The 24,931-nt window shown below is 62.3% G+C and overlaps 1 protein-coding gene across 1 annotated transcript; it reads left to right on the forward strand.

Annotated features, from left to right (window-relative positions):
* The first annotated feature begins 826 nt into the window (after positions 1 to 826).
* THBS3 (thrombospondin 3) lies at positions 827 to 23,635 on the forward strand. Its single transcript, XM_074938755.1, has 23 exons — positions 827 to 1,075; positions 4,536 to 4,742; positions 5,083 to 5,339; positions 5,468 to 5,570; positions 6,377 to 6,403; positions 6,953 to 7,035; positions 7,531 to 7,582; positions 7,688 to 7,836; positions 8,995 to 9,135; positions 11,077 to 11,154; positions 11,246 to 11,398; positions 11,553 to 11,663; positions 12,001 to 12,108; positions 12,394 to 12,553; positions 12,756 to 12,874; positions 18,575 to 18,627; positions 18,996 to 19,189; positions 19,857 to 20,035; positions 20,316 to 20,364; positions 20,687 to 20,883; positions 21,054 to 21,226; positions 22,313 to 22,452; positions 23,077 to 23,635. The coding sequence occupies exons 1-23, from the start codon at positions 997 to 999 to the stop codon at positions 23,133 to 23,135; spliced, it is 2,871 nt and encodes a 956-aa protein (XP_074794856.1). The 5' UTR covers positions 827 to 996; the 3' UTR covers positions 23,136 to 23,635.
* Positions 23,636 to 24,931: the final 1,296 nt, after the last annotated feature.

The raw sequence follows: 24,931 nt of genomic DNA on the forward strand, positions 1-24,931 counted from the left end.
ACACCAGGGCTGGCTCCAGACTGACTGACCTCCCCATGACCCTGCAGCTGCCAGCAGGATCTGAACTGAGGGCGTCAGGTTTAATTTTTGTGAGTGATGAGTTGGGCCTGGGGAAGGCAGCTGGTGGCAGCCGTCTGGTCCGGCTGTCTCACCAAGGCAGGGCTGCCTGGCTAATCAGAGCTCTGGTGAGGCCGGGCCATTGGAAAGTGAGTCACTGATGCCATGTCGGTGCTGGCTGGGAGTCACCTCCTCTGCCATCTGGGGCCATTACCCTTCCTGCACAGATTTACCTGGCGGTACAGTACTGGCCCACAGGCCCTGCTGTCTGTCTGCAGGCCTAATGGTGACTAATAGCCCGCTGCCTGCCTCCAGCCCCTTCCCGGGCAGGCCAGGGGACTGGCTGGCTGCAGCTACCCCAGGACAGGGAGAGAGCCCTGCCAGCACTCAGTGGTGTGCCTCTCTGGGGCCTGAACCCCCGCCTCCATCAGAGGCCAGAGGACCCAGAGTCTCCCTGCTAAAGCCCAGCCTGCTCCAGGGCAGGGCAGCCCCGGGCGCTGCAAGCAGAGACCCAGCGCGCCCCAGGTGTCCCCAGCAGAGACCCAGCGCGCCCCAGCCCCCCCCCCAGGTGTCCCCAGCAGAGACCCAGCGCGCCCCAGCCCCCCCCCCCAAGGTGTCCCCAGCAGAGACCCAGCGCGCCCCAACCCCCCCCCAGGTGTCCCCAGCAGAGACCCAGCGCAACCTGACCCGTGCCGCTGCGCGCCGCTGACAGCCGAGGGCCGGGCTCCCCGCGGCGTGGGAGGGAAGAGGCCTGCGAGCCAGCTGGCCTGGCGGCGGCTCAAACCTCCGAAGCCGGGCTGCGCGCTCGGGTCCCCGCGAGGAGCGCCCCTGATTGACGGCTCTTTGTTTCCGCCCGCCACCCCCCGCCGCAGAGCAGCGGCGCTCGGGGCTCCGGCGCTTCGCCCGGGCTTCCCCCGCGCGCAGGGGCTGGGGAGCAGCATGGAGAAGGGGGCGCTCCGCGGGCTGCTGGCGCTGCTCTTGCTCGGCGCGGCCAGCTCCGCCAGGCAGGAGCTGCAAGGTAAGAGGGGCCCCGCCGTGCCCCAGCCAGGGGAGTGCGGGCTGGGACTGCTCCGTGCTGCAGCCGGCTGCGCTCCAGGGCGCGCTGGGACCCCGAGGGATCCCCGAGTGTGTTTCGGCTTCAGCCTGCCTGGCGCGGAGCCGGGCGCTGCGCCCTGGGGTAAGGGAGAGACAGCCCCGAAGATCTAGCAGGGGGAAGCCTCGGCTGCCCTTCTCCTGGGGGGACCTGCCAGCCCGGGCTGGGGCCGTGTGGAGCCTGGAGCTGCAGGATGGTGCCAGGGATGCTGCAGTGAATGGATGGGGTGCGGGGTGGTGAGGAACTGCAAGGGCTGGGGGTGCCGGCGTTAGGGGCTGGCGCAAGGGGGAGCGAGATGGACTTTCTGGGAGCTGCAGGCTGGGGAAGTTGGAAATCCTGGGTATAGGGGGGTGGGGTCACTGAGGTGTCTGGGAGCCCTGGGGCCCTGGGAACTGGCTGGGATTTGGGGAGCGGAGGGACTGGAAAAGGGCAGATACCAGCAGCATGTTGCCCCACACCCCCGCCCGGCCTCTCTTCAGTATCCCCTTCCTGTGACCTGGGGAGTGGAGGAGAAGCCCCACCATCCCAGCCAGTGGCTTCCAACTCTGCAGCAGAAGGAACTTGCAAGTGCGCCTGGACCGCTCCTTCCCCAGCTGGGGCAGCCCGTCTGTGCTCAGCTCCACGGCATCAGGCTGGTGGGGAGCAGCGTGCCGGCTGGAACCTGGGAGCTGGATTCCTGACCTCCCTGGGAGGTCTGGCACTAGGGACTGTGGACAGCTACAAGTGTCTGGGTCTCTGTGCTGCAGTACAGAAGGACATTCTTCCCCCAAGCCTGGGAAACCACAGAGCAGCCTGCAGTGTGGTGCTGCTGGAGGGACTGGGGGTCCATCCAGGACGGGGTGTTGCCCACAGCACTCTGCAGGGACTCGCGGTGATGAACCAGACCAAGGGCTGCGTATAAACCTATCAATCTAAATACTCAGCCAGCAGCCGAGAGCAAAGTCAATGCCTCTGGTTCCGGACCTGAAGCTCCATCCAGCACACTGGTGGGTGCAACCAAGTGCTAGCAAAGGGGCTGGCTGGTTCCGGAGCAGCGCATGGTCAGAGTTCAGAGGTGCTGTCAGGGTAGGTCATATTCAGGGGTGCTCATTGGCCAGGAGGAACCCATAGGTCAAAGGTCAGAGGTGCTGACTGGCTGGAGCTGGCCTGGGGTCAGAGTTCAGGGGTGCTCAAAGGGTCAAGGCGCTAGATGTCTAGGATATAACCTGAGGTCAGAGTTCAAAGGGCTGGGTCATGGTTTATTATGGGTTTGGTCAGATTCATGTCAGAAAGCAGGCCCCAGGCCCCTCTGTTGGTGACCCAGAGTGCCAGCCTGAGCCAGCTGGGACATTCGGGCAGCTGCCTGTTCAGGGCTGGATTTGAGGGGCTGCTGGCTGAGCTCACCTAATGCAGGGAAATTCATCGGGGGCACATACTACACCCTGCTGTGCCGGATTCCCTTGCAGAAGGAGCAGGCGGCATCTCAGGGTGCATTGGGGGGTCTGTGTGCCCCGTGTTCACAATGTTGTTAAAGATTCTGTGGGGCTTTCCAGGGTCCACTGGTGTTGGACGGCTGCCCCAGAGGTAGCTGAATCAGCTGAGGGATCCCTGTACTCAGCATCCAGCACTTCCTATCTCCAGCGTGCTTTTCAGACCAGAACTGGTGACCCTCCTGGCTCCGGTGGGTGGGGGGCAAGTATCATTCTCACCCCTTTCACAGGCCCCTCGCCTCGCTGCAGTGGAGAGGTGGAGTGAGGGAGACAGTAGCAGGGACGGGACCTGGAGTCTGGAGTACCAGGCTCCCGGTCGCTCTGGAGCAGGCTCTTCATAGTCTTGTGGATGAGTCAGCGGTGTGCCCTCGTTGCCAAGAAGGCCAACGGCATATTGGGCTGCATTAGTAGGAGCATTGCCAGCAGATTGAGGGAGGTGATTATTCCCCTCTATTCGACACTGGTGTGGCCACATCTGGAGTATTGCGTCCAGTTTTGGTCCCCCCACTACAGAAGGGATGTGAACAAATTGGAAAGAGTCCAGTGGAGGGCAATGAAAATGATTAGGGGCACATGATTTACGAGGAGAGGCTGAGGGAACTGGGGTTATTTAGTCTGCACAAGAGAAGAGTGAGGGGGGATTTGATAGCAGCCTTCAACTACCTGACGGGGGGTTCCAAAGAGGATGGAGCTCAGCTGTTCTCAGTGGTAGCTGATGACAGAACAAGGAGCAATGGTCTCAAGTTGCAGTGGGGGAGGTTTAGGTTGGATATTAGGAAACACTATTTCACTAGGAGGGTGGTGAAGCACTGGAATGGGTTGCCTAGGGAGGTGGTGGAATCTCCATCCTTAGAGGTTTTTAGGGCCTGGCTTGACAAAGCCCTGGCTGGGATGATTTAGTTCAGGATTGGTTCTGCCTTGAGCAGAGGGTTGGACTAGATGACCTCCTGAGGTCCCTTCCAACCCTGATATTCTATGATTCTAAGGGAGTGGGCAGCTGCTGCGGTTTTCACAGAGGCAGGTACTATGGTCACTGAACCTTTAGTCCAGGTGAGTGCATTGCTGGTGGAGACAAGCCAGTCAGTAGGACAGACAGAGGTAACCTCCCCTCCCGCATGCCCCATTTCAGCATCTCTGTGGCTTGGCCTCCCTGCTGCCTGTTTGTGAGGGGTGCCCAGGACCGGACCCTGCCGTTTCCAGAGGTGGCAGAGACGTGGCTGGGCCTGTGCCCCAGGGCCGACTGGTCTGGGACAGGGCTGAACGGTTTTAGGGTAGCCACAGCCACCAGCCCCCCGCTCTGCCAAGCCTGCACCTTTCCACGGGGCTACCACCTCCCCAGGCTTGGACTCCCTGTGGCCAGTGCTCCATGCTCCCATGCGAGAGACCTGTGGGCTCAGCTCCCAGGAGAGGTTTGTCCCTCCCTGTGCTGGGTGCTGCAGAGGCCAGGCCCCATGGGGTGCGGTTCCCGCCCTGGGTTCAGTTCCAGGCCCCTGGGGCTCTACAGCAATTTCTCCTGCACTGATGCCAGGGAAGAAGAGTGACATGGGCAGGGAAGATGCGGGGTGATCCTGGGGGCTCCGACGAGCTGGAGAGGAGGTCCTGATCCTTGCTCAGGCAGAATGGAAAGGATGCCAGCCCCCCAGGGCAGGAACTGCAGCCTCTGAGCTCTTCTCTGCCAGTCAGTCACTGCCCTGGAGGTAGAGTGGGTTTGCTCTGTTTGCATCCATCCATCTCTGGTGTTTCCAGCATGTCCTTCGCTGCCCTCTTCGACCAGCCTGCCCCTTGCAGGGGAAGCTTTGCAAAGTCTCTCCAAGTGCTGTGATCCCTCGCCTGGGGGTGGTGGGCAGGTCCTGGGTTAGGATCTCTGCAGGTACCTCTGGCTGTCGGTGCGATTGCCTGTTCTCTCCTCCCTGCAGTCCTGGACCTGCTGACGGTGACCGAGGCCCGGCATATGGCCAGTGTGGCAGACAAGATCAGGACACAGCTACTGGCAGTCAATGACATTTACCTCCTCTCCACCTTCCGCCTGCCCCCCAAGCAGGGCGGGCTGCTCTTCGGCCTGTACTCCAAAAAGGACAACACCAGGTGGCTGGAGGCCTCTGTCATTGGGAAAATCAACAAAGGTATGGGGTGGGCTGGAACAGGGGTGCCCATCGGGAGATGGGAGGCCTCTGGGCTTGTGCCTGCCTCAGGCCCCGGAAGAGAAGTGGAAAGGTGGGGTGTATGGGGCAGTGCACGCAGGGAGCTGGCAGGACAGGCGGGGCTCTCATCCCAGCCATGAGAGTGGTCTCCGCAAGGCAGGGTGGGCTCTGTGGGGAGGGGAAGCCCAGGAGGCTGCGTCAGTGGACCTGGCTGCTGGGTAGGGTGCGCTGGCGGGCGTGGGCGTGCCGAGCAGAGCATGCCCGTCCCCTGGGGGTCCCCGCCGTGTGGAGAAACGCTCATGGCCAGTCCTTTGCTCGGCAGTGCTCGTGCGCTACATGCGGGAAGATGGCAAGGTGCACTCCGCCAACCTGCAGCACGCCAGCGTGGCAGACGGGCGGAGCCACGCCGTGATCGTGCGGCTGAGCGGCCTGCGTGGGGACACCCTGGCCATGGAGCTTTACGTGGACTGCAAGCAGGTGGACTCCAGCATGGGGCTGCCCGAGCTGATGATCCTGCCCCAGGCCGAGGTGGAGGCGGTCGAGGTGCGCACAGGGCAGAAGGCCTATCAGAGGATGCAGGTGAGTGAAAGCTGGGAACTGTGGGGCTGCAGGAGCCCAGCGCTGGAGGTGGCCGGGTCCCACCCTGTCCCACAGGTACCATGGTCGCAGGACCCCAGAAGCTGATCCGTTTTCTCTTTGTGGATCAGGGGTTTGTGGAGTCAATGAAGCTGATTCTAGGAGGGTCCATGAGCCGAGTTGGGGCCCTGAGTGAATGTCCCTTCCAAGGGGATGAATCCCTCCAGAATGCAGGTAACTTCAGCGGGCACTGTGTGGGCGCACATGGCTCATACACATGTATGTCATATACCCAACACAGGCACTGCAGAGACACACGTGGGACAGACACACCTATGTTATTCACCCAACACAGGCATCACACGGGAGCACATAGGCCTCACACATGTATGTCATACACCCAACACGGGCACCGCAGAGACGCACGTGGACCAGACACATGTATGTAATACACCCCACATGGGCACCGCACGGACACACATGGGCTGGACACACAGATGTCATACACCCAACACAGACACACATGTTACATACTGAACACGGGCACCATACCAGCACATATGGGGCGTCCACATACACATACATGTGTGTGTTACATACTGAACGGGGAAACTGCAGGGACATGGACAGAATCCGAGTCATGCATGTTACACATGGAAAGCAGGTGACCCAGATGTGTGTGTCACGTAAGGAACACAGGTGGCCACAAGCTCACGCACACACAGGTTACCGAGAGAGTCCATCAGGCCAAGCACAGCTGGGTGGTACCACCTCCTTCTCCTCCAGCACTGATGACACCCGGGCGGGCTGTCCCCAGCAGCCTCCTCCTGGAGGGTGCAAAGCCTCGAGCCACCTGGAAGCTTTCCTTTGGGGCATTCGTCATCTCCGGTCCCTTGGCATTCGAGGGAGGGGTGATGCTGCAGCCTGGGAGGCTGCTCTTGGCTTCCCTCTGTACCAGCCCTGAGCCGTGGCCTCCTGCCCCAGGAAGGCCGGTGATGCGCTATCCGGACTAACTTCTCCTCCTGTCTCTTCCCTTGCAGTGACCGGGGTGCTAAACTCCATCCTGGGTGAGTTGCTGGCTGCTCGTCACCCTCCCACCCCCTCGGGTCTGGGGAGCCGCTTGTGGGCAGCTGGAGGCCTCAGGGATGCCGGGCGGGGATGGGGAGTCGTGCAGCTGTCTAATGACCTCAACTTTTGCCCAGCCATACCTGAGTGCAAACACTGCCAGGGCCACAAATGCAATGAGTTTGGGGGTCTCAGCCTGCTCCCTTGTCCACCGCACAAGGCCACTGAACAGGAGTGTCATCCTGTGCTCAGAAGACCCAGGGTTGGGATAGCAGGGGCACTAGCTGGACTGTGCGATGGGACTCAGCCCTGGTCTGCGTTGCTTGGCCCTGGCCCTGACTGTCTCGGCAGGTCTGGTGACCAGGGGAAGAACCAGGAACCCAGGGTTGACTCGGGGTTTGTCCCCGGTGGGCTCGGCTCCTACTGGCCACTAGGTGGTGGCGTCTGCCCTTCCCCGTGAGCTCAGGGTGGCGGTGGGCAGAGTGGTCCCCAGCCAGCAGCCCCCGGAGCCTTTGGCCTGGGGCCTGACCTTGTCCTTTCTGTGTGGGCAGGTGAGCAGGCCAAGGCCCTGGTGACTCAGCTGACCCTCTTCAACCGGATCCTGGGGGAGCTGCGAGAGGACATCCGTGACCAGGTGAGCCAGCTTTGGGGGCCGGTGCTCCCCGGCTCCAGGGTGGCCCCCTTGCTGTGGCAGGATCGGCACAGTCTGGATGTGTCCGTTAGCCCGACTCTCACCTTGGCCCCGCGCATTGGCAGGCTTGTGGTTGGGTGCCTTCAGGTGAGATGGACAGGTACTGGGATGGAGTCTGGGGTGGGGTGGGGCAGGCACAGGTGGGGTCACCGAATGTAACCACAGCCAGGAGCCAGGTGTCACAGGTGACTTCCCATTGCTCCACCTGCCCTCCCATTTCCCAGATTGATTCCCGTGGCCCCACCCCCGCCCAGACTGACCCATCTGCCCCCTTCCCCTCTCTCTGTGGCGTGAAGAAGGTTCTTGTGTCCTTAAGTGGGCCCTGTAGTGACATTTGGGGGCACAGCGTCTCCCCCGCGTGCTGCCCAGCCTGCAGACCGGTCCCTGCCTGGCACCCAGGTCCCTGGCTCTGACACCCTGCATTTGGCTGCCTTGCAGGTGAAGGAGATGTCTCTGATCCGAAACACCATCATGGAGTGCCAGGTCTGCGGTGAGTGCTTGGGCCCTGGGGGAGCTGGCGCCTGCCTCAGGGGTCCCCTTCCCTGTGCTGGGCCGGCCAGCTGACCTGCCCTCCCCTCCCCGGCTCTGTCTGCAGGGTTCCATGAGCACCGCTCTCGCTGCAGTCCCAACCCCTGCTTCAGCAGCGTCGACTGTATGGAGACGTACGAGTACCCCGGGTACCGCTGCGGGCCCTGCCCGCCCGGCTTTGAGGGTAATGGCACCCACTGTGCCGACATCAACGAGGTGAGAGTGGCCCCCCACCGCACCCCTGGGGCCCGCGTCTCCATAGAGCCCCCACCGCTGCACCCCTGGGGCCAGCGTCTCTGCACGGACCCCACCACCACACCCCTGGGGCCAGCGTCTCTGCACGGACCCCACCACCGCATCCCTGGGGCCAGTGTCTCTGCACGGCCCCCCCGCTGCGCCCCTGGGGCCCGCGTTTCCGTAGAGCCCCCACCGCCGCACCCCGGGGATCAGCATCTCTGCACGGACCCCACCACCGCACCCCTGGGGCCAGCGTCTCTGCACAGACCCCACCACTGCATCCCTGGGGCCAGTGTCTCTGCACGGCCCCCCCGCTGCGCCCCTGGGGCCAGTGTCTCCACGGAGCCCCCCTGCCATGCCCCTGGGGCCAGTGTCTCCACGGAGCGCCCCTGCCATGCCCCTGGGGCCAGTGTCTCCACGGAGCGCCCCTGCCATGCCCCTGGGGCCAGTGTCTCCACGGAGCCCCCCTGCCATGCCCCTGGGGCCAGTGTCTCCACGGAGCGCCCCTGCCATGCCCCTGGGGCCAGTGTCTCCACGGAGCCCACCCGCTGCGCCCCTGGGGCCAGTGTCTCCACGGAGCCCCCCTGCCATGCCCCTGGGGCCAGTGTCTCCACGGAGCCCACCCGCTGCGCCCCTGGGGCCAGTGTCTCCACAGAGCCCCCCTGCCATGCCCCTGGGGCCAGAATCTCTGCACAGCTTGCAGCTGGGGCTCATGCGGGCCTGGGAGACAGCACCCCATCCATCCCCAGCACACAGTGGGGCTCCATTACCTTCTGGCTCCAGGCTCAGAGAGCAGCTCCATGCCCCTTCTGCCCCTTAGAGTCCCAGCATCCCCCAGGGCTTGCCTGCAGCCTGTGCCCTCTAGGGAGGGTGCCGGGACCCCACTGCTCACCAGCTCCCATCTGGCAAGGGCTGGTGATCCCCGGCTCTCACAGCAGGAGAGTCTCAGCTTTCGGTTAAAACAGACTTTCTAGCCATGGTGTCTGAGGGAAACGCTGGGGAAAGTCACCCAAACGATCCCCGCTCCCCATGGGCCTGATGTCAGGGGGCCAAGGAACAGACCCAAAGGGAGCCTTGGCCTTGCTCCTGGTACTGGGGACCTGGCTCATCACGTGGGACCCTCTCTCTGTCTCACAGTGCGGTTATGCAGACCCCTGCTTCCCGGGCTCCAAGTGCATTAACACTGCGCCTGGCTTCCGCTGCGAGCCCTGCCCACACGGGTACAAGGGGAACCTCATCTCTGGCGTGGGCGCAGACTATGCCAAGGCCAGCAAGCAGGTGAGTGCAGCACCTCCGCGGCCCTGCTGCCGGCTGCTCCGTGCAGCGGGGGGCCTCTGGAGAGCGCAGGCGGCAGGAGGCTGGGGGTGGGTTCCTCGAACAGGCTCTGTGCCCAGCCGGTGGCAATGGGTGCTCTGGGGATACGTAGGCTTTGGGGGTCGGGGGGGTCTGGGGTGGCTGATGCTGCTGCAGGACAGTACGAGGCAATGGGCTGAGTGATGGTCTCCACCTGCTGGGCCTGGTCTTCCCCTGGCAATTCCAGGGTGGCGCCTGCAGGGAACACTCAGCTGGGGCGGGGCAGATTCCCTCTGGGGAGAGAGTATTGCAGGGTAACTGGGGGGCGTTATGCTCTCGAGGGGCCCTGGCCGGTCCCAGCCCAGGGACCCCGTCCCTGCGCCATAGGTGCCAACTTCTGCTGGCGCCAGTGGGTGCTCGACCCCCCTCTGCCCCGCCCTTATTCCAACCCCTTCCCCAAAGTCCCTGCCCCAGCTCTGCCCCCTCCCTGCCCCTATTCCAACCCCTTCCCCAAATCCTCAACGCGGCCCCCCTCTTCCCCTGAGTGCACCTTGTTGCTGCTCCTCCTCCCTCCCTCCCGGTGCTTGTTATGCCGTGAAACAGCTGTTTTGTGGCTCAAGCGGTGGGAGGAGAAGCGGGGACGTGGAGCGCTTGGGGGGGCGGGGAGGGGAGCTTGGCTGTCAGTGGATGCAGAGAACCCACCAATTTTTCCCCGTGGGTGCTCCAGCCCCGGAGCACCCACAGAGTCAGCGCCTATGCCCTGCGCGCTCAGAAGCACCTGTAGGAGCTGCAGGCAGAGAGAAGCCAATGTGTGCCTGAGTTGAGGCCCATGGGTGCAGGGTGAGGCCTATAGCTACGTGCCCTGGGACCCCTGAGAGCAGGGAGGGTTGGGGGCCTGCAGAAGCCAGGAAGGGCGTGGGGTCCCTGTGGTATCAGGGCATGGGATTCCTGGGGTGCCAGGAATGGCTTGGGGTCCCTGGGGTGGTGAGAATGGTGTGGGGGGGTCCGTGTGCATGCCAAGGCTAGTGCAGGGTCCCTGTAGTGCCAGGAATGGCGAGGGTTCCCTGTGGTACTGGGGGGGTGTCACGGAGTCCCTGGGTGATGCTTGGGAACTGCTCCCTATGAAGCCAAGCAGGACTCTGGGGAAGTCTCCTTTCTGTGAGCAGCCTGTCTGCAGGACACACAGCTCACACAGCTTCCACCTTCCTGGGTCTGACCTCGGAGCATTCAGCATCCTCTGCTCCTCCGTGCACTTCCCCTAGCGAGTCCGACCAGGGGGGGTCCTGGGGAAGCCAGAGAGTCCTGCCCCCCAACTCCGCAGTGAGACGTGACTCTCAGCCAGCCAGTAAAACAGAGGTTTGTTAGACGACAGGAACATGGTCTGACACAGAGCTTGTAGGTGCAGAGAACAGGACCCCTCAGCCGGGTCCATTTTAGGGGGCAGTGAGCCAGACAACCACGTCTGCCCTTCACTCCATGTCCTCAGCCAGCCCCAAACTGAAACTCCCTCCAGCCCCTCCTCCTCTGGGCTTTGTCCCTTTCTGGGGCCAGGAGGTCACCTGATTCCTTTGTTCTCCAACCCTTTAGCTCTCACCTTGCAGGGGGGAAAGGCCCAGGCCATCAGTGGCCAGAAAACAGGGTGTCGGCCATTCTCTGTGTCCAGACCCCTGCACACGCCTGCCCTCTAGGGCTCTGCAATGATCATACACCCTTATCCCACCCCCTAGATACTTAAGAACTGCCTAGGGGAAACTGAGGCACCCCCACACTATTCAGAGGAAACATTAAGAACAGTCCCGCTTCGTCACAGGGGGCATGTCCCTGTGGTCTGTGGGGGGCGTCCCCATGGTGCGTACTATGCTGGGGATGGCACAGAGTCCCCAGGGGCCCATGCCACGGAGTGACTGTCTCTCTGGGCTGCTGCAGGTTTGTACAGATATTGATGAATGTAATGATGGGAACAATGGCGGCTGCGACCCAAACTCCATCTGCACCAACACAGTGGTGAGTAGCACCTGCCCCCTTGCCCGCACTGAGCGGCCTGGGCCAGGGCTGCCTGGACACGGCTCACCCGCTCCGCCCCGTCTCCCTGCAGGGCTCCTACAGGTGTGGGCCGTGTAAGACTGGGTTCCTGGGGAACCAGACGCTGGGCTGCGTCCCACAGAAATCCTGCAGCAGCCCCACCCATAACCCCTGTGACATCAACGGCTACTGCATGTTCGAGCGGAACGGCGACGTCTCCTGTGCGGTGAGCGCGGGGCGGTGGGAGCCAGTGACCGCTGGGGGGTGGGAGCAGAGCCGAAGCAGGGCCCATTGAGCATAGTGGGGCAGACATGGCTGGTTGCTCCCTGTGGGCCTCTTCCCCCCATGACGGCTCCTGCTTCCCCCACCTCTCCCTCCAGTGCAACGTGGGCTGGGCCGGGAACGGGAATGTGTGTGGGCGGGACACGGACATCGATGGCTACCCGGACGAGCCGCTGCCCTGCATCGACAATGACAAGCACTGCCAGCAGGTGGGGGTCTGGGATGAGGGGGGCTGGTGGGGGAGGATCCAGCCCCGGGGTGAGTGGGGCTGGTGGGGGAGGATCCAGCCCCGGGGCGAGTGGGGCTGGTGGAGGGGACCCAGCCCTGGGGCGAGAGCGGCTGGTGGGGAGGGACCCAGCCCCGGGGCGAAGGGAGTCGGGGGGGGACCCAGCCCTGGGGTCCGGAGGCTGGCCGTGGGACCCTGTCCCTGGGAGGGGTGCAGCACAGAGAGCAATGGGGGTTCCCGGTTCCAGAGCTGGGGCGGGGAGGTGTCTGCCTAGTGTCAGGATTGCTGCCCCCGGCTCTAACACGGGTTCCCGGCTCCAGGATAACTGCCGGCTCACGCCGAACTCCGGGCAGGAGGACGCTGACAATGACGGCGTCGGGGACCAGTGTGACGACGACGCGGACGGGGACGGCATCAAGAATGTGGAGGTGCCCTGGTGCTGGGGGCTTCCTGCTTGTGGTGGGCTCTCAGCTGAGAGCCCCCACTGATGGCACCTATGACGGTGTCCCCTGGCTGTGATGGAGGTCTCTCCCCATTCCCCCCTCCCAGTGATGGGGGTCTCTCTCCCTGTCAACCCCCCCCACCCCCCACGGCTGTGAGGGGGGTCTCTCTCCCTGGCTGGGATGCGGGTCTCTCCATGCCTCCCCAGAGCGGAGATGAGGGGGTCTCTCTTCATCTCCTCCCAGTGATGGGGGTTTCTCGCTCTCTCACAGGACAACTGCCGACTCTTCCCCAACAAAGACCAGCAGAACTCAGACACGGACTCCTTCGGGGACGCCTGTGACAACTGCCCCAATGTACCCAACAACGACCAGCGGGACACGGACAGCAATGGTGAGGGGGATGCCTGCGACAATGACATCGATGGGGATGGTGAGTGAGGGGAGCTGGGGGCTGGGCTGGGAGGAGGTTGGGCTCGTGGGAGACCTGGGGGCTGGGCCGGGGGTGGGGTCTCGGGACTGGGCTGGGAGGGGGTTGGGCTGGCAGGAGGCCTGGGGGCTGGGCTGGGGGCTATGTGGGGCAGGGGCTCGTGGGCAGTGCCCATTCACACACACACTGTGCTGTCCCTCAACAGGGATCCCCAATGTTCTCGATAACTGCCCCAAGGTGCCCAACCCGCTGCAGACGGACCGGGATGAGGACGGGGTCGGGGATGCCTGTGACAGCTGCCCTGAAATGAGCAACCCCACTCAGGTATGGGGCCGGGTGCCACTGACCCTGCCATGCCCGCCCCTGGCTGCCGGGGCCACAGGCCACGTCGACTGCTGCTCCCAGCTAGAGGGGACCACGGACTGTCTAGTCTGGTCTCCCACACACCGACCTGGGCCGTGGGGGTGGGCAGAGCTGGCCGGGCTGGGGGTAGGAGTCTCTTCACCTGCCTCCATTACAAATTCACAGAGGTGTGCTGCCCAGTCCTTGTACAGAGCCTCCGGGGAGGAGCCACAGGTCTCTGCCAAGCCCACAGCTCGGGCTTTCCCGCGGGCGAGCTCTGCAGTCCCTGGCTCTGAGACTGGGCTGTCGGGCTGCAGCCCCCACCCCTGGTTTTCTGCATGAGCTCCAGACAGGAGTCCAGCCAAGCTCAGACTCCTGCTTAGAGGTCTTTTCTCCTGGAGGGGGCAGCGCACCCAGCGAGTAGCCTCGTTAGAGCAAGCCAGCGTTGATTAATCACCTGGAATCCAGCGTGGAGAAGCCAGGCTGCACACAGAGACAGAGCTGGGCAAGGAAACTACCCCGATACCCCAGGCTCTTCTGGGATCCATTCTGGGGCTCCCCTGCCCCGTCCTCAGTAGCAACCTTAACACAGACCCCTGTCACGGAGTCCCTGGGCGATGCTCTGGAACTGCTCCCCATGAAGCCAGGCAGGACTCTGGGGCAGTCTCCTTTCTGTGAGCAGCCTATCTCCAGGACACAAAGCTCACACAGCTTCCACCTTCCTGGGCCTGACCTCGGAGCATTCAGCATCCTCTGCCCCTCTGCGCGCTACCCCAGCGAGTCCGACCAGGGGGGTCCTGGGGAAGCCAGAGGGTCCTGCCCCCCAACTCCGCAGTCAGACGTGACTCTCAGCCAGCCAGTAAAACAGAAGGTTTATTAGACGACCGGAACATGGTCTAACACAGAGCTTGTAGGTGCAGAGAACGGGACCCCTCAGCTGGGTCCATTTTGGGGGGCAGTGAGCCAGACAACCACGTCTGCCCTTCACTCCATGTCCCCAGCCAACCCCAAGCTGAAACTCCCTCCAGCCCCTCCTCCTCTGGGCTTTGTTCCTTTCCCCGGGCCAGGAGGTCACCGGATTCCTTTGTTCTCCAACCCTTTAGCTCTCACCTTGCAGGGGGGAAGAGCCCAGGCCATCAGTTGCCAGGAAACAGGGTGTTGGCCATCCTCTGTGTCCAGACTCCTGCACACACATGCCCTCTAGGGCTCTGCAGTGATTATACACCCTTACCCCTCCACCTAGATACTTAAGAACTGCCTAGGGGAAACTGAGGCACCCCCACAATATTCAGAGGAAACATTAAGAACAGTCCCGCTTCACCACATCTCTCCCCCCTTCGAGACCGAACTGAGCGGGGTCACTTTAGCTGGTGACCTGGGGAAGTTCAAAGCCACCAATGTTCCCATGGATGCCCCAGCATCTCTCCCGTTCCTTGGTAGGAGTTACACCAGGCCCTTCCAGTTTCACGCCCTCCCTTAGGTCGGGGGTGGTCGATAGCACTCGCAGGCCGCATGTGGGAAGGTTTATGCGGCCCGTGCCCTTTGGCCACCCCAAAACCCCAGGGGGTCAAACTGTGATTGGGTCTTCTCCGCAACAAGCTGGCCAAACACAGCCACTTGGTTATCGGACTGTTTAACTTTCTTAACAGCTTTCACTTCATCTGAGACCTTCTCAAAGCTCTCCACACTGGATCTTTCAACAGGAAAGTCAGTGGATCCATTCACAGCAGAAAATTTCTGGCTGCTAGGAACTGAAACTTTCTTGATTAAATCACTTTCACACCCTTCAGTTGCAGTAAACTGCTTGCAAAGACTCCATGAGGATTCCTTTCCCTAGGGCTTTTCTATGCAACAATTCACCCCTCACAGAAATTCTGCTCTTACCCTCTTTACCTAGGGCTTGCTCTAGAGGAACACTTTCCTGAGCAACAACAGACTCTTTCTGGGTCTCCCTTACATCCAGAATTACCTCTGGCCCATCCAGCGGATTCCTACACAATCCCCTTTCAGACAAACTGACAGACTTCCTAGATAAAAGGTCAGAAGCATTCTCCTTCCCTTTGCCACACACAAGTTCAGGAATCTTTTCCTTCTTGCTACAGGTTTCCACACCCTCCATAGATAACACAATCACATCACCTTCCTGCTCTCCTTGTGCCGTGGCTAGGATCTCACCCTGATTAGACAGAGTTGCTGCACCCTTTCCCAACAACACACTAGCAACAGGCAAAATACAAGCACCAGAATTGTCTGGTCTCTGGGATTTTACATAGACCCTAACTGGATGCGACCTAGTTACAGGGCCATTCTCCCGAGCAGACCCAAACTTAGGACCATTCCCTTCCTGGGCTTTAGCTGAATCCAGAACCAACTCTGAGATAACTGCACGACCCTCAACCATCACAGGCTGAAAGGCCCCTTCTGTCTGCTCCACAGACAAAGAAGAGCTGGACACACTTTCTCCTTTCCCAGACACACAGCTTGGGATCTCATTCCCCTTGTCCCAGCACACAAGGCTGGCCACAGACAACTGCTTGGAGATCAGGGTAGCTCCCTCCATAGGCAAGTCAATACCCCTGACAGACACAGGCACGTTTCTTTCCCTGTCACACTTCTCCACCCAGCTAAGAGGTAAGGTCCAGGGACACTCATCTTCCACTCTCCTCGCCTTCCCACACTGCTGACTAGACACAGCCATCAGCTCACAGGGCTGCCTAGGCTCATCCAGACTTTCCCTACCAAGGACCTTGCCGCTCCCAACAGATCCCCTGCCCTGCCTGTGTCTCCCCCCACTCAGCTGGGGTCTCAGCTCCCACTGTGCTCAGCCCTGCCCTTGCTGTCCCAGTGGGGGTAGGCAGTGAGCTCGCTGCTTTCCTCACTGCATCAGAGCCAGCCTGAGCCCCCTGAGCCCCCCTCTCCGGTGTGCAGGGGGGTGGGGAGCATCTCTATGTCCCACCCAGCCCCAGGGGTCTGGTTACAGGCAGGCAGGTAGCCTGAGCCTAGCCGCTCCTCCCCGCTGCCAGCCAGGTCATCTGCATTTTCACTGACCATTTCCCTCTCCACCGATTGGTTCCCTGGATTCAAATTCAAACCCTTGGGAGTTACCGGAGCAGGGACTGGATCCTGTCCCAAAGAGACACAGTCACCCCACAACAGGGTCTCGCAGCCGATATCCCAGAGAACCCCAACAACCAGCCAGCCCCACCCCTCCTGGGTCTGCACAGGGATCTGGGCCATAGGCAGGGCGAGGGGCTTCGTCCCTGGGACCCTCACCCAGCTCACCCAGCCCCTCAGCCTCTGAGGCTGCACCACCCAGGGCCTGACAACAGTTCTCTCTGTCCCAGGACCTCGCCACCCCAGGAATGTCTCCCCATTGACCATCACCTTCTGCTCCCACTGGAGGTCCGAGGGGCCTGACCCCAGGAAACTCCACACAGACATACAGGTTGGGACCAGGAGTGGGAGCCTGTCCACCTCCCCACCCATCGGGCTGACGGAGTCTATGGCCTTGGGACCCAGCAAGGGAGCTTGACACCGGGGCTTTTCTGCAGGGTCCCCCTGGTTCAAATCGCCAGCCTGCTCAAAGGCAGTGAGGTGGGCATCCACATCCCCCCCCTTAACCAGGGGCAGCAATTTAGTCTCAAGGTTCCCTGCGGAACTGGCCCTCCGGGGTCTATCCCCACTCACCCCTGGGAGGTCCCCGAGGCCTCTCCGCTCCCCCACCACCAGTTCATGCTGCTGCTGCTTCTGCAGCTCTTTCTCGGGCTCTCGCTGTCTCTCACAGTCCTCTTGCTCTGTCGGACTCAGCTCCAATCCCGTCCATCTCCGATCCCCGGATGGGGAACCCGATCGTGAAGACCCTCGTCTGGTCGGGGACAGGAGTCTTGGGGATGCCTGGCTACCACTCCAGCTGCTCCCAGATCCTGCTATAGCCCCATTTGGGGTCAGGAATCTGTTCCTTAGAGCGGTCATCCTCCTCCAGCTGCACGATGAACTGTGCCTTGGTGAACTTACCAATGCGCGACCCTCTCTTTCTGCACAGGGTTACAATGTCCTTCTTAAGGAGACGGTGACAGGCCATCACTCCGCTCTTCCCAAGTTGTTATGGACTCACAGGCCTGTGTGCTCTCAGCTCCCCACGGTTTCCAGGGAGAACCCCTAGTGTGCCAGCCCTTCTCGAGGTCACCACCTCTTTGCCAGAGTCGAGCTGCAGACTCCTCCGCCCCGGGACCGCTCGCTGCAATCCCCAGGGGAACCCCATTATTGCACAGTCCTTCTTGCTGGTCACACACTCCCAGGGGTTAACCGCCCCCTGAAACCGTCTCTCTCTGAATCTTCAGCACGCCTGGTCCCCGTCAATCCCCCTTCGTTTTACTGCTCCCCAGTCACTTACTGCAGGAAGCGCCAGTTACTTACTGCAGGAAGCGCCGTCCAAGGGGTGCAGTAGATCCCACCCCTGCCACCAGTTGTCACGGAATCCCCGGGCGATGCTCTGGAACTGCTCCCCATGAAGCCAGGCAGGACTCTGGGGCAGTCTCTTTTCTGTGAGCAGCCTGTCTTCAGGACACAAAGCTCACACAGCTTCCACCTTCCTGGGCCTGACCTCGGAGCATTCAGCATTCTCTGCCCCTCAGTGCGCTTCCCACAGCGAGTCCGCTCAGGCGGGGCTCCTGGGGAAGCCAGAGGGTCCTGTGCCCCAACTTCGCAGTCTGACGTGACTCTCAGCTAGCCAGTAAAACAGAGGTTTATTAGACGACAGGAACATGGTCTAAAACAGAGCTTGTAGGTGCAGAGAACAGGACCCCTCAGCTGGGTCCATTTTGGGGGGCAGTGAGCCAGACAACCATGTCTGCCCTTCACTCCATATCCCAGCCAGCCTCAAACTGAAACTCCCTCCAGCCCCTCCTCCTCTGGGCTTTGTTCCTTTCCCGGGCCAGGAGGTCACCGGATTCCTTTGTTCTCCAACCCTTTAGCTCTCACTTTGCAGGGGGGAAGGGCCCAGGCCATCAGTTCCCAGGAAACAGGGTGTCGGCCATCCTCTGTGTCCAGACTCCTGCACACACATGCCCTCTAGGGCTCTGCAGTGATTATACACCCTTACCTCACCACCTAGATACTTAAGAACTGCCTAGGGGAAACTGAGGCACCCCCACAATATTCAGAGGAAACATTAAGAACAGTCCCACTTCGTCACAACCCCTCACACCTCCTCCCTAGTTCCTTGTTGCAGCCCTGCTGTGTCCACCTCTTCCCCTGCCTCGGCTGCAGGTGTTCACAGCTAATGTCCCAGTCGGTTGCTGAGGTTTCAGTTCTCTCCATTCATACATGGACAGTCCTTGGTAGTTCAATCACACCCACCTAGGGCCTGCACATGTCCCGACTCCTACTTCCTTGTCCCACTGAGTGGGCAAACTGAGTCACACATATTGTTCATTACGTTACCAAAACTTTACATGTTTTCTATACCCCAACTACTGGGATACTTGGGAGCCCCCCCTCCCTCAGTAGCTGGGGGTGGCCGGGGCAGGGAGCCCCCCCTCCCTCAGTAGCTGCGGGTGGCCAGAGCAGGGAGCCCCCCCTCCCTCAGTAGCTGGGGTCCCATTGGGGTGGCTGGGGCAGGGAGCCCCATTGGGGCTGTCCCTCGGATGTTCCTTGCTGAACTGGGGCTCTGGTCTCTTTCAGACAGATGTGGACAGCGACCTGGTGGGAGACGTCTGTGACACCAATGAGGACAGGTGGGTGCCCATGTCCTTGCCCTGCCCAGCAGAGAATGGCTGGAGGGGGCAGCTATTGGCTTTCCTGCCTCTGTCCCTCCCTGGCCGTTCTGTGCTCCCGGAGGAGGGAAGCGTGGGTCCCTGCGGGGCAGCAGGGCTCTCTAGAGGGCAGTGGGAGTCCCTCAGGAGTTGGGGTAGTGAGATCCTAGGGGAGATGGGTGTGGCGGCGGCTCTGGAGGGAGTCCTTTGGGGAAATTTGGGGTCCTGGGGGGAGGTGAGCATCGCTGGGGGGCACCAGGGCCTTAGAGGAGGTCACGGGGGGTCTCTGGGGAGCCGTGGGTCCCTGTGTTGTGCCCCACATGGACTCATCCCGCTCTCGGGCTGCTCAGCGATGGGGATGGGCACCAGGACACCAAGGACAACTGCGCCGAGATCCCAAACAGCTCCCAGCTGGACTCGGACAACGACGGGCTGGGGGACGAGTGTGACAACGATGATGACAACGACGGCATCCCCGATTACATGGCGCCCGGCCCCGACAACTGCCGCCTCATCCCCAACCCCAACCAGAAGGACTCGGACGGTGAGTGGCCTGGCCCGGCGGGGTGCGGGGACCAGCATGGCTCAGGCCTGGGCAACTCCAAGGAGCCAGCCATCCCTGCAATGCAGACATGGCTCATGCCGGCTGCACAGGGCTGCTGACATACAGACTGTACCGCTTTGGCCCGGGAAACAGGCCCTGCTGGGACAGGCATTTCCTGGCCACTGGAACCGCGTCTGCCCAAGGCTCTGCTGGCACGGAAATGTCACCCAGAGTCAGGCCCCCAGCCGGCAGCTACAGCACCAAGTGCCAGGCTGGTCAGAGGCTCTGCAGCTCCCAGGCCCTAGAGCCCAGGGAGTTGGAGGCTGAGCCCCAACTGCTCTGCCCCACGCCCTCCCCTCCCCTCCCCTGGCGCCATGGGCTCTGCCCCACGCCCTCCCTTCCCCTCCCCTGGCGCCATGGGCTCTGCCCTGCGCCCTCCCCTCCCCTCCCCTGGCACCGTGAGCTCTGCCCTGCACCCTCCCCTGGCGCTGTGCACTCTGCCTCGTGCCTTCCCCTCCCCTCCCCTGGCGCCGTGGGCTCTGCCCCGCGCCCTCCCCTCCCCTCCCCTGGCACCGTGCGCACTCTTCCCTGCGCCTTCCCCCCATTTTGCACATATGGGTCCCTGCCCATGGCCTGTACCGTGACCAGCTGCCTGCCGTGTGCTCAGGGAACGGTGTGGGCGACGTCTGTGAGGAGGACTTCGACAACGACACTGTGGTGGACCAGCTGGACGTGTGTCCGGAGAGCGCTGAGGTGACGCTGACCGACTTCCGGGCCTACCAGACCGTCATCCTTGACCCTGAAGGGGATGCCCAGATCGACCCCAACTGGGTGGTTCTCAATCAGGTACAGCTGCACCAGGTGCCCCCTCGTGGGGCAGGGGGTACGTGGCCTGTGTGAGCTGCCTGGGAGACCCAGCCCCATCTCCTGTTCCCCAGCTGGTGCCCGGGGTGCATAGCACTGGGGAGGGTGAAAGCAGGGAACAGCGTGGAGAGCTCCTCCTTGCAAACAGAAGGGACCATGGCTGGGGCAGTGTGTGGTGCCGGGGCAGTGCTGGCCCTGGGGCAGGGCTCTCAGAGCTGTACTTACGGAGACTAAAAGTCACATCCAAATTCTCTCCTTCCAGGGCATGGAGATTGTGCAGACCATGAACAGTGACCCAGGCCTGGCAGTAGGTAGGTGGGTTTTCCTGGCCTTTGCCCAAAGTTCGCGTGCCCCTGCTGGTCTCTGCCACAAGTTACACCTCCCCCTCTTCTCTCCCCCTTTCCCTCGTCAGCTGAGATTTAAGGTCCAGGCTCCCCACTCCCCCCACTAGCGTGACCTCTGGGTCCCGGAGCCGGAGACAGGAGACGAAGGCAGCAGGCTGCTGGGGTGATGCTGGACAGGGCCTTGACTTGCCATGGCCGGTCCCCCAGCTGGAGCACTGGGGTCCCTTCCCTGCTTGCCCGGGCAGCCCTTGCTCCTTGCGAACTCTCCACTCTGCCCTTGTGCACACAGGCTACACGGCCTTCAATGGGGTGGACTTCGAGGGCACCTTTCATGTTAACACCATCACGGACGACGACTACGCCGGCTTCATCTTCAGCTACCAGGACAGTGCCAGTTTCTACGTGGTGATGTGGAAGCAGACAGAGCAGACGTACTGGCAGGCGACGCCCTTCCGGGCAGTGGCCGAGCCAGGTCTACAGCTCAAGGTCAGTGCTGGGCAGCCGTGGAGCTGCACGGGAACTGCCGGGCCTGGACACCGCATCAGGCAGCCAGCTGAGTCCGGCAGACGCTGTCCCTGCCCCACGGCGGGCACCCGAGTCCCCATCCTCCACCCCGGGGATCCCTCTCCACTAACTCTCCTGCCCGCTTCCCACAGGCCGTGAAGTCCAAGAACGGCCCCGGGGAGCACCTGCGCAACGCCCTGTGGCACACGGGCCACACCCCAGACCAGGTCCGGCTCCTCTGGAAAGACCCCCGCAATGTGGGCTGGAAAGACAAGACCTCCTATCGATGGCAGCTCACACACAGGCCCCAGGTGGGCTACATCAGGTGAGGAGGGGCAGGCCCAGAGCTCGGCAGTATGAGTGGGGAGGGCACGGAAAGCACACACCCCAGTGGGGATAGCGCGGCTGGCGGGGGTGTCCCAGCACCCCATGGGTTTAGTGGAGCCCCAGTGGGGCTGGCAGGAGGACCCCGGAGCCCTGCAGGTTTCATAGGCCCCCAGTGAGTATAGGGGGGCTGGCAGGTGGGTCCCAGCACCCCATGGGTTTGGCGGGGCCCCAGTGGGGATAATGGGGCTCGTGGGGAACCTTGGAGCCCTGTGGGCTTGGTGGGCCCCCAGTGGGACTGGCGGGGGGACCTCAGAGCCCTGTGGGTTTGGTGGAGCCCCAGTGGGTATACAGGGGCTGGCAGGGAGGGTCCAAGCACCCTGTTGGTTTGGTGGGCCCCCAGTGGGGATAGTGGGGCTGATGGGGGGACCCTGGAAGCCTGCAGGTTTGGTGGGGCCCTCAGTGGGAACACTGGGGCTGGCAGAGGGACCCCAGCACACTGCAGTTTTGGTGGAGCCCCCAGTGGGGATAGTGGGGCTGTTGGGGGGGACCCCAGAGCCCTGTGGGTTTGGTGGGGCCCCCAGTGGAGATAGTGGGGCTGGCAGGGGGACCCCGGAGCCCATTCTCAGGGTGGGGGGCCCCACTGGAAGCTGGGCCCAGGAGGACGGCTGTGCAAGGCAGTTTCCTTTTTAATGTGGCCACCGTGCTGGCTGGCAGCTCCTGGGGGGTGGGTGGGGGACGTGTTTGTGCAGCTCAGCGCATGGGAACCGGCCCCCACAGCCCAGCGCTGACTCCATTCACAAGCTGGGCCTCAGCGGCCATTGTCCCTGTCGCCATAGCAACCCAATCCCTGCTCGGCATGCTCCGGCCCAGCAAAGGCCTTTCACATGCAAACAGGCCGAACAATGGGGCCTGGAGAGGCCAGGTGCTGGGGCCTGAGAATGTCCCCTCCTGAGCCCTGCGGGGCAGCCTGGGAGCTGGCTGTCCCCCAAGGGGTGCCCCCCCATACATGGCCCCCCAGGTCTTGCCGGCCAGCGCCCTCACTCCCTGGCACTGTGCTCACTGGGCCCGGCCCATCTCTCCCCAGGGTACGGCTCTATGAGGGACCCCGTCTGGTGGCCGACTCTGGGGTGATCATCGACACCACCATGCGGGGCGGGCGGCTGGGTGTCTTCTGCTTTTCCCAGGAGAACATTATTTGGTCCAATCTGCAGTATCGGTGCAATGGTGAGCGCGGCGGGGCGGGGGATAAACCTGCATCCTCGGCTCCAGGATTCAGCTCCAAGCCAGTCTGCCCTGCTGTGTGACCTGCCCGGGCAGGGAGGGTTTGGGTGGGGGTAGGGTCCCCCCACACCTGGGCTGCACTAGGGGTTGTGCCAGGCAGCGGTGCCCACACAGCCATGGTGTCAAGAACTCGACGAGGCGTTTCTCAGCGTAGAACGTTCGGATTTTATTGATGTTCTGCCAGCCCCGGGGGCTCGGACTCCGGGCCCCTCCACTGGGGCTGCCCAGGGCACCGGTGCAGGTGCTGATCTCTGTGACCTGGGGAGCTGCACCCCGCTTAGCGGTTGCTAAAGGGCATTCACTCACTGCTGACCCAGAGTCAACGCCTCAGAGAAGGGAAGGTCCGTGTCCCATTCCCCACCCCCACGCTCTGGGCCTGCATCAGACCTGGCACCACTTAGAGGGGAAAACCCCTGTGTCCCACTCCCCACCTCTCTGAGCCAGAGGGAGGCATGAGCCCAGATGATCAGGGTGTAGGAGCCCCTATGGGGAAAAGTGCCAAGCGATCCCTGTTCCCGGGTGCCCCCTGCATTTGCCTTCATCCTCTTTCTCTGTCCTCCCTGTCAGACACGATCCCAGGAGACTTTGAGCCTTTCCGTCGATTCCTGCTGGAGGGCCGTGAGTGAGCCAGTCTCCTTCCCCAGCCACACCCAGGACCTCTCCAAGTCGTCACCAAGGGACTTCTTGTGGCCTCTACAGCCTCCTCCCTGAGCTGGGCCCCGGCCTCTCCCTGCCTGTGGTCCACAGGCCTCCACGCTGTCCAGACCCGGGTACTGGAACCCATTGGACCGTGCGTTGCAGCTAACTGATACTAAAGTGCCTGCCCAGCCCAGCTGGGCCTGTCTCCCCCTCAGCAGGATAACGAAAGCACACACCCTCGCCAGGACCCAGCCATATGGGGCTCTGTAGCTGGGCATTGAGCAAAGGACCACAAGGCAACCGGTGTGTCTGCCAGTGGATTGGGGCCATCAGGCGAGCTTCTCCAGTTGGTACTGCTTGTGCCCAAAGCACCCGCCCCTCAGCCCTGGCGCTCCTTCTCCTGCTGGAACCTTCACCCTGAATCTGGCCATAAAGTTCTGATTGTTTTCTACCCTGTGCGCCTTGTTTCTGGGTGGGGTGGGGAGCAGGGTGAAGAGACAGAGGGAAGATCAACTCCAGCACTTGGAGCTGCTTGCCCTGTAGATCCCAGTATCCCCTGGGTTCAGCTGGGGCCCTATTTCCCATTTGAATCTTGTCCAGGGCTGGTGGGAATGCCGGGATCTCTCTGGGATGCTGCTGTCTGGAGAGAGGAACCCAGACTATGTCCTCTTTGCTGACATGCACTTCCAGTCTTACTGTGGTTTCTAGCCTGTACTGGCAGGGCACTGTTGGGAAGAAGCTCGCAGCACTGAGGTCTCCACTAGGCACTGAGAGGGCGCTGTTGGGAGGAAGTTTGCAGCACAGGGGATCTTGACATGGCACTGCTGGAAGAAGCTCACATGCATGGTAGGTCAGCCCTGGCAGGAGGGGTAACTAATCCCTCTCCAAGGAAGCTGTTCCAGGACGGGGTGCCCGGAGCTCTCCCGCCCCTCTCCTTGCTGAGTGGCTCAAATCCCTTCTGACTCCGGCCGGGACGAGTGCAATGCCTCTGAAAAATAGTCATGCCAATTACAGCTCTCCCAACCTTAGAACGAAAGGGATCAGCTCCCCCCCGCGGGGCTGGGGAGCAGCGAGCGAGGCTGGGCAGGAGTGGGCGGCTCTGGAGCCTCGGGTGCCTGGGTGCGGAGGAGCCCAGGGAGGCAGGAGGCCGGGACGAGTGCAATATTGGTTGGTGATAGAACAACACTGCACAGCATCCCGTCCCTCCTGCTGCCCTGGAAGGAGGTGCCAGCCGCAGCCCTTCGCCCGAGCGACATCTCACCTCCGCTGGGCTCATCCTTTCGGGCTCCCCCTGCTCCAGGGGGTAACGCCTGGCTCCACGACTTCTCCTGGCCCCGGGGTTGAGGCTGGGCCCCGGCTGAGCACTCCTGGGAAAGTTCAGGAATTACTGATCCCCCCGGCACAGGCCCCGGGCTCTCTGAGGATCCAGGCGGGCCAGAACCACCCCAGCCAGGGGGGAGACCTGCCTGGAGCCAGTGGGTCCCGGTGCAGCCGGGTTCTGCAGCCCCGTCCGGACCCACTGGGTCCCTGCGCTCCAACGCGCCCTGGCTCTGTGGGAATTCGGTTAAATAATCAGAGTTACTGTTGCCATGGAGACAAGTGTCCCAGCAACAGGGCTGAATGCAGGTCACAATGAGCAGCTGAGCCCCTGCCTCCCCTCCCCCTGGGGCAGCCCAGCCTCAAGCCCAGGTCCCTGGGCAGCTGCAGCCCCCTCCCCGGGAAAGGACCCCCCTTACCTTCCTTGCGCCCCCGGCCAGGCAGAGGAGCAGGGGACCCAGCCCTC

This window comes from Natator depressus, chromosome 24 (genome assembly GCF_965152275.1).
Source record: "Natator depressus isolate rNatDep1 chromosome 24, rNatDep2.hap1, whole genome shotgun sequence".
Taxonomy (NCBI): Eukaryota; Metazoa; Chordata; order Testudines; family Cheloniidae; genus Natator; species Natator depressus.

Bases quoted from the DNA above. Each gene is read 5' to 3' on its own strand.
- THBS3 (XM_074938755.1), top strand. From the start codon at position 997: ATGGAGAAGGGGGCGCTCCGCGGGCTGCTGGCGCTGCTCTTGCTCGGC. The intron at 5,340-5,467 runs GTGAGTGAAAGC...TTTGTGGATCAG, and splicing joins AGGCCTATCAGAGGATGCAG to GGGTTTGTGGAGTCAATGAA. The intron at 11,155-11,245 runs GTGAGTAGCACC...GTCTCCCTGCAG, and splicing joins CCATCTGCACCAACACAGTG to GGCTCCTACAGGTGTGGGCC.